At 40.4% G+C, this 12,964-nt stretch overlaps 1 protein-coding gene across 4 annotated transcripts in view; it reads right to left on the bottom strand.

The window, feature by feature from the left end:
- Positions 1-392: 392 nt before the first annotated feature.
- LOC112555363 overlaps positions 393-12,964 on the bottom strand; it is a 64,385-nt gene continuing 51,813 nt past the window's right edge. For all 4 annotated transcript variants that reach the window (XM_025223727.1, XM_025223726.1, XM_025223729.1 and 1 more), the window contains 24 exons: positions 12,344-12,544; positions 11,704-11,844; positions 11,324-11,461; positions 10,954-11,091; positions 10,138-10,308; positions 9,505-9,595; positions 8,959-9,186; positions 8,494-8,714; positions 7,808-7,998; positions 7,494-7,581; positions 7,044-7,120; positions 6,601-6,637; positions 6,411-6,508; positions 5,976-6,101; positions 5,536-5,681; positions 5,011-5,146; positions 4,599-4,733; positions 4,253-4,352; positions 3,923-3,999; positions 3,589-3,720; positions 3,142-3,285; positions 2,547-2,710; positions 2,192-2,327; positions 393-1,977 (listed from right to left, as the gene is read on the bottom strand). In XM_025223727.1, coding sequence (XP_025079512.1) covers positions 1,687-1,977; positions 2,192-2,327; positions 2,547-2,710; positions 3,142-3,285; positions 3,589-3,720; positions 3,923-3,999; positions 4,253-4,352; positions 4,599-4,733; positions 5,011-5,146; positions 5,536-5,681; positions 5,976-6,101; positions 6,411-6,508; positions 6,601-6,637; positions 7,044-7,120; positions 7,494-7,581; positions 7,808-7,998; positions 8,494-8,714; positions 8,959-9,186; positions 9,505-9,595; positions 10,138-10,308; positions 10,954-11,091; positions 11,324-11,461; positions 11,704-11,844; positions 12,344-12,544 — 3,407 coding nt within the window. In that variant the 3' untranslated portion in view covers positions 393-1,686. The remainder of the gene's footprint in view (positions 1,978-2,191; positions 2,328-2,546; positions 2,711-3,141; positions 3,286-3,588; positions 3,721-3,922; positions 4,000-4,252; positions 4,353-4,598; positions 4,734-5,010; positions 5,147-5,535; positions 5,682-5,975; positions 6,102-6,410; positions 6,509-6,600; positions 6,638-7,043; positions 7,121-7,493; positions 7,582-7,807; positions 7,999-8,493; positions 8,715-8,958; positions 9,187-9,504; positions 9,596-10,137; positions 10,309-10,953; positions 11,092-11,323; positions 11,462-11,703; positions 11,845-12,343; positions 12,545-12,964) is intronic.

Genomic DNA, 12,964 nt, shown 5'->3' with positions numbered 1-12,964 from the left:
GGAAGATTTTTTTGACAATGGTTTAGTGGCTACACTTAAAAATGCAAATTAAAATGTGTCTCGTTTAAAAAAAAGTTTCCTAACCGAAAGTTATAAACTTGATACAACCAATGTCTATTGTAACAATTTTCTGTTTATTCTTATTCCAAGCAGCGAAAGCATAACATGATAATTACTAAACAGTGTTGTGTACTACAATATCCATCCAACTATCATTCCGAAACATTACAGTTATTATGGCAACGGACTCAATAACCTGTCCACATCTGAGTCTTACTGTTTCTTTCTGTACACCATCCACAGACATACACATGTACACATCTACCTACATAAACATAAGCAGACATATTTAGATCTATGCTTCATAAGTAACAGAAAATATACTACAATTGTATGTTGACCAAAACTAAGAATATTTTATTAATTTCAATATTTCCTTGATTGCGGTTGGTTTAAACTGCAACCGCGCTATAAGAACACTTGATAAATGTTCACTTATGTGAATTCATGATATTTCCTCAATTTTCTAATTTGTGTCGATTCATATCTGGCAATGAACTGAAAGCTAAAAAGTAAAAGTTACAACGGTTGATGACAAAATGTTACTAGGACTAGGGGCCTACTGGTATGGAAGAGTGGATTGTAAGTGGAAATACTACAAACAAGGAATGTGGGGCTCGGCAGGTCTGGTGGACGCAACATAACAATAATCGTTGTTTATCAAACATAAAATATACATCTTTGGACACTTAGCACCCTTACATTTCTATTTCACACTCTTGATGTCTCAATGTTGATTGAAGTGTATGTATATGTATGTCTGTATAGAATTGGAAAATTACTGGTCTTGACATTACTAATTACTGGATTGTATGTACAGCAGTTTTAAGATGTGTAGTTATTTTTTTAAATACTCACACCCTTGCTGAATCTGATACATACCGAAATGCCTACTTTCTTAATCTGAATCTTGTATTGCAGATTAACACTTACCCTCGTTGAATTCTGCATTTTTTCCATTTAGTTTATGTGGATATGTGAACATAATCTCAATTACTGTCCATGTTTGGATGTAAAATAATGATGTTGCTGTCTATCTTACATAACTGTACTATTGAAAGTTAATTGTGTTTATTTTCCACACTACATCTTATGAAAATGTTAATGATGATGGCTGCTTGAAATGTGCTCAGGCCTACTCAATAAAAAGTGGAAACTCGAATCTACATCTTCGGGCTCAGGTTTCTCGGAAAAAAAAACTAATTTTCCAAGAGCAACAGCATCGCGAAATATACTTCATTATTATGGCACTATCTCTATTTTGTGTCTCGTGCATTACTCTCCTGACTCTTGGTGAGTTTCTCGTGAGACAGAGCTCCAAGAGTGTGTTGTCTGAAACTGTATACAAGGACCCATGCACTTCAACGAGTAGATAAAAATATTATGGTTATAGTACATTTCTCCTGCCGTTTGAAGAGGTAGAAACTTGGAACTGCAATGCCTTCCTGTATTCTCGTATATACACACAATACATCACAATACAACTCACACAGTTGTCAGCCCCTACAAGGCAAAACTCGGTTTTCGACTTTCAACAATTTTTGTACTCGCATGCAATGACTAAAGTTTCCTTTGTACATGTCCTGGCACGTTTGTATCTTTCACACAGTGAGTGGCACACAGTGACTAGTGTGTCTGGAGGTTGCTGTAGATGTTGGAGTCCTGGAGTTTTGATTCATCAGAGTTGCTGCAGGGTGTGGTGTTGCTATACAGGGGCTCTTCCTCTGTGTTTACCGGGGCTTGGACATTTCTGGGCGTCTTCTCCTTCAAGGACCCGCCTACACACTGGACATTGCCGTATGCGTTTTCCTCCGAGGACTCAACCACATCACGTGACGACTGGTCAAACAGTGTTGTGTCTTCTTCCTGAACATCGAGCTGGTGTTGCACGCAGCGGTAAAGAAATTCATACTGATCCTGGAGATAGAATAAAAATTAAGTACTTATTAAGTACTTATCTGAGTTTTTGTGCAAATTAAGGAATAAAACGGGTTTATGGGTGGTTTCCATAGCAACGTGGAATCATTTTAAATAGCAGCAAAATGTTAAAATTTAAGTAAACAATGAAGTCTATCTCTGTATACTAAATAGTGTAAGGGTGTATATGCAGCCACACGGCAATGATACGAACCAGACATGTGACGTTCTGTCGTCGAGGACTGCGCATGTGCGGTGTGACGTAGCTAACCGCCACTTTGCCTTCCGCCTTCAGTCGCTCCAGCACCGCGTACAACACACAGAACACGCCGCTCCTCGTGTGTCCGTCCCTGTGGCATAACATTCAAGGGAAGAATATTCAAGAGGCCTTCACGAACTTGAAATAACCCGAACATAGAGATGGACTAAGAAAACGGAAATTAAATGTAAATGAATGTCAGAGAGAATAAATGGAAGACACTGAAATAGAAACTGATAATAAGAAGAGAGGAATAATAGAAGGTTTGACAAGAGGAAGTTAAAAACTAACGGATCGCACAATGGCTGACCTGCAGTGGACAAGCACGGGTCTCTGGGGCTCTGGGTGAACAGTTTTCACTATGGCCACAAACGTGGACACGTACTCTGACGTCAGCAGACAGTCTGGCCACAGAGAGCACGTGATGTGAGTGACCTCATGCCATGTTTCTTTAGTGGGGTCAACGCTCTTCCGCTGAGAAACACAAGCCCGGATGTGAAAGCCGTGAATACCTCCATATAAGAAATATTACACAATATGATATAATCAATTACAACACAAAAGTGGATGTATTCAGAAACCGAAAAATCTTTGCTTTTGTGGGGTTTTCATGGCCGTGACCATCATCTTCCTCCTGGTATGTCCTTCCCATCCCTCTCGGTCTAGTAAACATTCAACAAGGAAACTAAGCTGATACACAAGGTTATTAAAAATTTTAACTACTTGGTTTCTTCTTATTCCCAAGAAAAGATGTGAATATATGTATAAAAGTCTGCTTGTTCAAGTAACAAACGCTGTCATCGCTAAAATTATTGTGTTTGTTCGCGCATGTTTAGTCCTCCCTCTCTCTCTCTGTGGGTCTTGGAGGTCTTAAGGTAAACATATGTTTATCAGCGCCATCTTACGCTGTTGAGGTTGTACTGTCCGGGGAGGTAAATGCGAAGGGCACGTATGGTCATCACAGCATCTTCTTTGATGCCCAGCAGCTCCACTCGGTATGGACCCAACTTGACACTTGACCCCTTGGTGTCGGGCCAGTAGGAAACCCCCTGAAGCAAACAGCAAGAGCGGAGAAAAAACTTAGTTCACCTACGATCTTTGGTGCCTACACTCAAGCTACCTTGAAACTACATTACAATCCAGGTACTCAAGCCTCGACTTGGTTTGAAGTATACTACATTATACTTCATTAATACTTCATAAGCCACGATTGTGTCCCTTACCTGCATTAAGAAGAAACAGGCCTTAGTTAAACATGAGAGAATTATTAAACAAACTAGTTTTAAGGCCGTCTATGTAGAATCAAAGACCATGGGAACAGTTGAAGATAGACTGAATTTATTACATCTTACTTGGTTTCCTTCTGTCGAGTCCAGACAGATAACAGCGGTGGCTTGATGCTGAAACACCATCGACAGGAAGTCGACAACTTTGCCCTCTAGCGGACTGTGAGTTTGAATAAATGCTTGGCTTTGCCTGTAGCTCTGAAAAATGGAGAGAAGCTGATGTTATTGCTGTTACTATGTTTAATGAGATGTGAATATTGTGATATTACATATCAGTATGGTAGTGTACGTGTGAAATTTAGACCCGCTTGATGTATCCATTTGATGTTTGTTTTTTCTAACTGATGTCGTTTATCGAATTATTGTTGAAGAGCTGGTTTACCCAGAATGCCATACTCACTGACTGAAAGACGGCGTTGACATACACGGAGGAGAACTTGCCGTCTGCGCTGAACACTGGAACTCGGTGTACATCCCCTGAGAGAAGAAAGAGCAAAAGGTAGGTGATTCGTTTCTCTTACTGCGCCTTCTTTCTCAATCTGATTTTAAAAAACAGTTTAAACGTTTTTCTTTTCGATTTCACACAACAGCCGTTTAGAAAAGCCAACATACTATTTGCCGACCACAGAGTAAAGTGATTAACAAAAATGTAAACTCATGCCTCTGTGATTAGCAAGTTTGAGAGGCGTGAGTTGTATTCACAGAGCTGCTAAAATAATCTTTCACTGACTTGGTAGCTCCATGCCATCAGATGTTGCCCCTGAATCGTTTTCTGTCTCCTCGGTTACCACACTTCCCTCCTTTGGTGGTGCTAGACATAACTCAAGCTTCTGGATTTGAGAGAAACAGAAATAACTTTTAAGATTTTCATAAATTCTTGCCTTTCTTTGCTGGAATTATTCTCACTGACGAGATGCTATCCTTTTACTAAATGCTTAAAACATTAATCTTTGGACGATCGATGCTAAATTAAAAGTTTTAAAATTAAACCACAAAATGTCACCGTCCTGATTATTATTATTCCTCCGACACACGCTCATTTCAGCGAAAGTCGGCGGTGGGTGTTCCAAACTCACTTGAAATTCCTCTTCAATCAATCTCTTTCCGTCTCTTTCTTGCAACAAATAGGACAGGTTGAAGTCTTTTATCGGTACCGGAAGTGAGGTCATTAAATTTGCCGCTAACACCTCGTAGATGAAAATGTACTGCGCCTGCGATAACATCAATATTAGTAAATAAATGAGATACAGAATTATAAATTGTGGTCCCTAAATATCTTTAAAGGCGATTTTTCTTCCCTTTCAATCCAAACAGCAATTGAACGCTCACATCTTATCAAAGACTGACGATGCACACGAGCCAACAGATGAATAACACCTTGCGATGTTTAACCAGACACACTGTCAAATAAGATTATCATGTAAGGTGGTATACAATGTAATGTCCATTCAGCCATGGCTTATGAGGGTGGGAGTGTAGGAGGCGTACCAAGGTCTGCACCATGCTGATCCGCTGCTGTCTGAGGTTCCACACGCACGTGAAGACGTCCACACTGTCCTCGTGCTCGGCGCGCGACAGCTGGATGTCCAGCGTGAGAAACGTGCCCGTCCGCCCAATCCCAGCACTTTCTTGGAGGAAACAGTGTTGGAGGGGAGAGAAAGTGAACTTTAAAATCCGGTAAGAAGATATTATCGTTTTCAGATAGAAACTAAGCTAAGAAACGATGAAGTTCATAAAGGCAGTAAATACACTAATATTTTTGAAGGCTATAACTAGTCTCCTTGTCAGTTTTCCAGGTACAATTGGTCATAATGATATATAATAAAGTACGGTAATATACATAGACATATTAAATACATACAGCTAAATGCACTTTTAAATCGTCAAATAAATATTGTTACATATACTGGCTTAAGAGTGTCACTACATGCATGATAGATAATTACTACATACACAGACACATCATTGGACAAAGTATTTAGAAGGACATTGGTCCAGTTGCATCTGACGCACCTACAGTGAACGATTGTCGGTCCGTTTGTAAGTGCGGCCTGGTGCACTTTGAACCGGAAGTCGAGCAGCGACCAGGGGGATGCCGGGGCGTAGTTGTCTGGCCAGGCCGTGTAGTGGAACATGGCTACTCTCCTCGTCTGTCCATCCTGCAAATTGACTAGGTTGTGATCAGACAGATCATTGCTGACAAAAGCTCCTCTTCCCCTTAACTAAAATGCGCTTTTATCTTCCACAGCAGTGTGTAACTTCTTAAAACATTTTAAATCTCGTCCTCACTTGAACTTAAATGTTGTTTCCAGTTATGTTTGAGATCTGTATACACAATACACACTTCATCAAAGACGAGTAAGACGGAGGATAAAACAAGGAAGATGGTGCCTGTGGAGCATGATGGCGATTAGAAAGCGTGTGACACGATATTGTCTCGACAGGACACCTACCCTCTCCAAGATGAGTTCACGGACACAGTAGTCGGCCAGCGTCGTGACCTTTGACACCGTGACTTTGATGCTCCCGACACTAAGGACGTCCACACCTTCTGCTGGCCAGTATTGCTCGCACTTGAACTGTTAAGACAGAGTATAACCTTCCATACTCATTATTTTTGACTGAAGTTTAAATGGTATTAAAGTTGTAGAACATAGAGACTTCAGCTACGCCACATAGCAATATACTATTAGCGAGTTCATCGCTCTGGCTACGATATTCCGTGATGTCAGCTGTGAGGTCAACAGTCGTGTGCTTTTATTTTAAAAAAATAATTTAGTCTCCATGCTTATTTTATGTAGTGATAGCATTTGTTAATTTATTTATTTGTTTTCATCATTTGCTCGGTTATAAAACTTGCTGCAGTGGATGTAATTCAGGGTACGTACCCGTCCCATCTCTACTGTGTTGGTCAGCATGACGATGCACGGACAGTCCACGTCCCACACCATCCTCAGAAAATCGGCGAGAGTCTTCTCCATGGGGCCTGCGGAAGGGAACTCAACATGTGAACATGTCAACATGTCATGTCACACCTGAAAACCTTTTTTTTTTTTAAATCAATCAAATATTTCTTACCTTGTGCTGCGATATACTGTCTTTCCTTGTTATAACCCTGCAAAAGTCCGTAGTTGATATTTGAAAAAAATAAGAAAATAGTTGAACTCCAAACACCGTGATAGTGAAATCGCATGTAGCATATTCTTTACTTTTATCTCTATGTAAAGGTGAAATATCAAACTAGAAATATTTTATTTCCTTACCGATCTTTATTCATTTCATTGTATTCACCACCAATCTTAAGAATGTGTTTATTAAAAAGCAAAGCCTCGGCCTCTAAGTGAGCTAGAAAATAAAAATAAATAAATAAAGTTTAGATTATAGTTGAATATACAAGCACAAGGGTTGCATCTATTGCATAATTATTTATTCCACTAATATTCCCCTTGATCAGTCTGTGTGTTCATTATTAACAAGGTGCGTGAGCTGAACTCATTAGGAGTTTGTATAGTAGGAGTTACATCAATGTAGCAGGCGTTGTAGTAGTCACTGGTGGGGTCGTCGGTCAGCGGTGTCAAGCGGACACGAGAATGATCGTCTGCAAACGACGGAAACACAAGACTGTGAGACAGACATTTGTGTTTACATTGCCCTGCACATCCTTCACTCACTCGCTCCGTGAGTTTTTGCTTTTCAAGTCAATGATTTAAAGTCTTGCTCTACAACTTGTGACATAATCAGACGAGCAATCAAAATTACAGTCTAAAATAAAACAAAGAGAAAAAAAGATAAATTAAAAATGGAAGAGAAAATGAAGATGAAGTGGAGGCATTCATGATGAAATTAAGGAGAAATTAATCGGCGTTTACTGTGGTTGATTGGAGGCATTTTTTTTAGGGAGGGAGTTGGGTAATTTGGGGGGATTCTGTCGGGAATTGGGTATCACACGGGTAAATTTTGTGGGTACATACATGGATAAACTTCTCGATAGCGGTTCTTCCTGATGTTCTCTGGCAATGTCGCTGCCTCCCAGCTCGCAATCTTGCCCACTGGCAGCAGCTGAAAAAAAAAAAACAAACAAACAAACAAACAAACAAGTGGGAGTCAGACATTTCCTCGCAGGATAGGTCTGAGATCGGCATACAATCTGTTGTCTAGATAGAAGTTATAAACATCACTATGCAAAGAAAAAGAATTAGCTGTGTCTGTAAGTATTTCCGGTTCTGTCTTCCTCACACATGAAAGAATAGAGTCACCGACAAGTACAAATGATGATGTAACGCACCCCACGCTCCCTGTTGAACAGTCGGGGCTCGGCCATCCACTTGGCTACCCTCGCCGGCAGCTCCTCGAGAGACACAAGTGTGTTGGGCGACTTGTCACGGAAGACCACATTGTAGTAACCCTCGGTGTGCACCGGCTGACCTGACCATGGCAACGCCTCACCTGCCATCAGCTCCGTGTCAACTGTACTCACTGAACCGACACAGCAAACCCTTCATTATTTATTAATTCATAATTTCGACCTTCAATCGAATAAAGTACTTTATGAAGGGTAATGGGCTGTAGTAGACTAATAAAGTTTTCAGAAAATACTCCGATTGGCTGGCGCTACTAAAATGATAACAGATGAGGAAATTGATGAAAAAGATAAGTTTATAGAAGCGATCATGCTATTCAACAGTATTTACCTGGCTCCATGAGAGAATCGGGGATTTCAAAGACTGTATATCTTTTAAAAAATTGTAATCCTATGGTTTGTTTCATGGCAAAATTTCTACTAAAATGCAATACATTTTCCGCATGACTGGATTAAGGTAAGCAGATAAATATTGTCAAATACCACCACAGAAAGGGGTCAAAATGCTCACCCCTCTTAATTAACAGATAGTCCTGATCTCTCCATGAATGTAGCCGATTAATTACACCCATTAAATAAATTAAATTTCACTTTTTATATTAGGTACCCACATTCATCGAGAGACTCAAAACTCGCCCCCCGCCTGCTGGCTCGCGCCCTGGTGATGGCTGTGTCTCCGGTAGAAGTTGCATCTCTGGAGAACAGGGCCATGAGCTGAGGCCGCCTGCTGCTGCTGCGGAGACTTTGTCTGGAGCTCTCGGCCCCCGAGGAAGACTCAACCTTCTCGCGCTTGGATGATCTGACAGCTGCTTTGTCGTCAGGGGACACGAGCCTTGAGACACATAAACCTCATTAATTTAATCCCCGATTAACATCTCAGTCATTCTAGAATTAACTTCTAAGTAGTATTTTTAAAGTGTCTTCCTTACAAACATTTTTTTTCTAAAATGTTGAAACAAATAATTTATTGATACCAGATTATTTTCATCGAGCCAAAAGGTTTCTTCAGAGACTCCTTGGATTCCTCACAGTTGATATTGGTGACTGATAATACAGAAGAACAAAAGGAGTCTTACCCGCTCTGTTCTTCCATCTGAAAAGCTTCGCGTTTCTCTGTCAACCTTCGTCGTGGAGGCTTCGCCGGGGACATGGAGTTGGATCGCTTGCACGTGAAGTCCGTGTTCGGGCTGTTGAGTGGCTGGAGTATATTGTTTGCGTTGTCTGGTGAGTCCATCAGTAAGCCGATAGGAGTGACACTGTTCACGCCAGTCTTCCGTTGGGATTTTGTTTCTGGATTTCTCTTTCTGTTGAAATGAAGTTTGGAAGAAGTGAGAAAAGCAGCCTGTAAGTTCGCGGACAGCTCACAAGTTATTTGTTTTTGTCTTAATCAACCAGTCCAACTGAAATTACAAATTGTCTTTAAAAACAAGTTTTCTCTGAAATCAATAGAAGTGCAGCAAATTTTCGTCACTCGTTTAAGATGTAGTAAATGTCAGTCGTCGGTATGTGTTGGGTCCCTGATTAGAATACAATTATAACAACTTTTTCAACCAAAAGATATTTTCGTACCTACACTTACAGAATCAACGATAGAGTATACCCCGTGCAGGGCTGTAACTCACCTTATCCTCCACACAATCAGACCAATGGTGATCAGCAATAATATTAGAAAGAGCACGCCTACAGTCACACCGATTATGATGCTGTTATTGTCTGAAAAACCAAATTGAAAACCAGATCGTTGATATGTCACATCTTGAGAGGCTTTAACATAGGTCAAAGTAGTAAAGTTAGTTTGTATAATTCGTGTAGAATTTTAGAAGACAAGGCAAGTTGTGCTTAACTCAGAATTTGAACCAGTCGAATGTAAAACAGTAGTGTAGGCCGGTATGTGAAGAAGACCCTGTCAGCCATTACATTCATATCGTTACGAACACACATACGAACGCCAGTGTGACTTGATTAGTTAATCTATTTGGAGTTAAAATGCTTCCACTCAGAAGTGATTTCTCACTATGAGGTGTGAGGGAGGAGGAGAAACCCTCCGCCAGCTAGTCCTGGCAACAAGTGTCATGCAAAGAGATTAGCCCGAGACGTGTTTTGAACTCAGAGCCTCTCAGTGCAATGCTGACAACCGAGTGTCTGTACTACTACACTACCAAGGGCCTCAACTTGTGTTCTGGCTTGACTTGCCCTCCCTTGACTTGCTTTCATTGCCTCGACTTGCCTTCCCCTTGATACCTGTGTACTCATACCATCATCCGTAGGGTTGTCTCCCATTAAGTCCTCACTGACGCAGGTGTCGCCACCAAAGCCGTCTGCGCATCCGTATGAGCAGGTTCCGGAACTTGCGTCACATGTCGTGTTCAAGCAGCCGATGCTGCACGTGAGGCTACAGTTGAGTCCAAAGAAGCCCGAATCACAGGCTGCATGAGAAGTAAGGAAGAATAAAATTAACTCGTCCCTCTGTCCATGAAATAAGAAATCTTTATCGTCCACCGCTCTCCTTGTATTACTTGATTACCTAACTTGTATTCCCACCCACTCATTTTAGCTCCATCTCTCATCTTTCCTTCTCTCAAACAAATATTTTTACAAGCATATGGTTTCAGTTTGGAAAGAAAGATAAAAATATTTCCTTCTAAATTTTAACTAATCCTCTCAAGATCTCAAACTATAAACAATATCTCAACATCAAAACAATGATGTTATAAATATCGATGAATATTCCTAATTATTTTCTCCTATTTTTTATTGTCAGAAATATCTTCATGACCTGTCTTTGTGCATGCGGGTGTTTATAGAATTGTACTTAGAGAACAGATGAAATGTTTTATTCACTCATATCTTCAGGAATATATTCTAGTACTGAGAAAATAAGATGAAAAAAAACTAAATGTAGTGCTCAGGTAGACTTTAATATCACCTTCTACAATGTTACTTTTCATTACACTCAGGCCTCCTAGATATTTTTTTAAATCCTGGTTTGTGCCTTTTTATATAAAAGAAGCCCCAGACTAAAATTTTATTACCTTTTGTTCATATTAAATTCAGTTTGAAAATGTACTCACGACTAGAGCAGGTTGCTCCCTGCCAGCCTGCATTGCATCCCTGAGTGCACTTGCCTGTGATGTGATGACATCGGCTGTTGGCACAACCTTCACCACATTTCCGAGAGCACCTCTCGCCAAAATAATTTATAGGGCACACTGGGCATCCACCACACATGAAACAGAGTTTGGAATGAAAATGATCATGACTACATTTTATTTTGTTAGCACTTGAAAATGTTAATGCTTACAATCACACAAACACAACCACGCACACAACAACACTCGCACACGCAGGCATATACACAATCATATGAACACGCTCATCACTCCCACTCTCCACCCAGCCACCCACACGAGGTATCGGGAAAGAAAAAGTCAGAGAACTCACCTCGGTCACATTTGTCTCCCTCCCACCCGGGCTTGCACCCGTTGGTGCATTCACCAGAGATTTGTTGACACTTTCTCTCAACACAGGTGTCGCTACAGTTGCTGCTGCACTGGAAGCCGAAGGTTCCAGACCCACAGGCTACAAAGAAAGAGAATCGATGTGTCTCGCTCCATTCAGGTGATAAGTAGAGATGTCAACGTATTTGTTATCTCCCTTACGATGACTGATAAACAAGAAGTGTAGGCGATGGAAAGTTGAATTAAATATGTTCGGACTTTGTTATTTCGGTGATGAATGGTCACATGGTGAGGCAGGAGAGGACCTATTGAGACAAGCGGTTACTATGGCTACTCACTAGAGCTGGCTTATGATGTACTCACGCTCTCGGCACCCAAGTCCTTGCCACCCGCTTTTGCACCCGCTGACAGGACACGACCCCCACATCTTCTCGCAGATTTCTCCACTGTCTTCACAGTTACATCGCTCTTCGCATTTCCAACCATGGAAGTAATCAAGGCAATCTGAAAATTGTGACAAGTATGTAAGAGCACCTTTCTCTCTCTCTCTGTGCCTTCCATTGTATGACAGTGAGCGAAAGAAAAAATAAAATCGTATAACGGTACTTTTGTGGACGCTTGGAAAAAATTCTTTCATTGTAAACAAGATTTTGTTTCCTTTAGTACTCTTTTTTGTGTTATTCTTACCATGAATGTCAATATAAAAACAGAAGTGTCATAAATTACATTGTAATATTTTCCTTAGCATTTGTGGTTTTTTTTAATACAAATCTGTGGAGGTTGGTACTAAAAGAATGGAAAAGCCGGTGATGGCAAAGATTCATTGCTCTACCCATCAAAATTAGTGTGTTTGGCCATTTTACTAATCATAAGGTCTAACATCATGTAGTCCTGCAGCATCAACCGGAAAACGAAACAATTCAGGTAAAGCTTATTCCGAGCTCCGTCTTTATGTCTGTCGTTTTAGAAATTAATTAATGGGAAATTAAGAATGATAGTTTACCTCCAAAAATGCGCACCTCACACAAAGTAAGCGCTATTCCGCTATCTGGCAACGAAATGTTAACTTCAGTTGCAGCCACCGGTCTTTCCAAATTAATAGATGTGACGGATGGTATGTCCGCGCGTGTGTCTTTGTACAGGAGTTGAAATGATTCATTGCGCAGTGTAGCCCCAACCTCAAAATAACGAAGTCGCCATGAATCTGTAACATTTAAAACATTTCCTTAACTTGTGGTTTTCCGTATAATTTACTTGTCCATTAAATTACTACAATTACTGTAACACCAGAATTAAAAATGGTAGCTAAAATTTTTTGTCTTTGTTTTTTCATTTAAGGATCTCTTCCACCCATCTTACCTTTTCCTGTTGGAGCTCTCTCTCAACCATATCTGTAAATGTGTGTGCGCACGCACATGAACATATATATACACACAAGAAACATTTAATTGAGGTAGGAGGTGACTTTTCAAATAAATGCTAGCAAACTTTATCGCAGAGTAAAAGATGTCCATGCGATTTGTAAAAGTGAGTTCAGTTCCAAGCAAAATCTCAGGCAACCTTTACTAAATCGCTTCGATCAGCCCCTAAACATCATTTGATATTTAAAAAAGTTTTCTTCTTT

This window comes from Pomacea canaliculata, linkage group LG14, assembly GCF_003073045.1.
Source record: "Pomacea canaliculata isolate SZHN2017 linkage group LG14, ASM307304v1, whole genome shotgun sequence".
Taxonomy (NCBI): domain Eukaryota; kingdom Metazoa; phylum Mollusca; class Gastropoda; order Architaenioglossa; family Ampullariidae; genus Pomacea; species Pomacea canaliculata.
The sequence above is the reverse complement of the archived record's forward strand: the minus strand, read 5'-3'. Positions and strand labels throughout refer to the sequence as shown.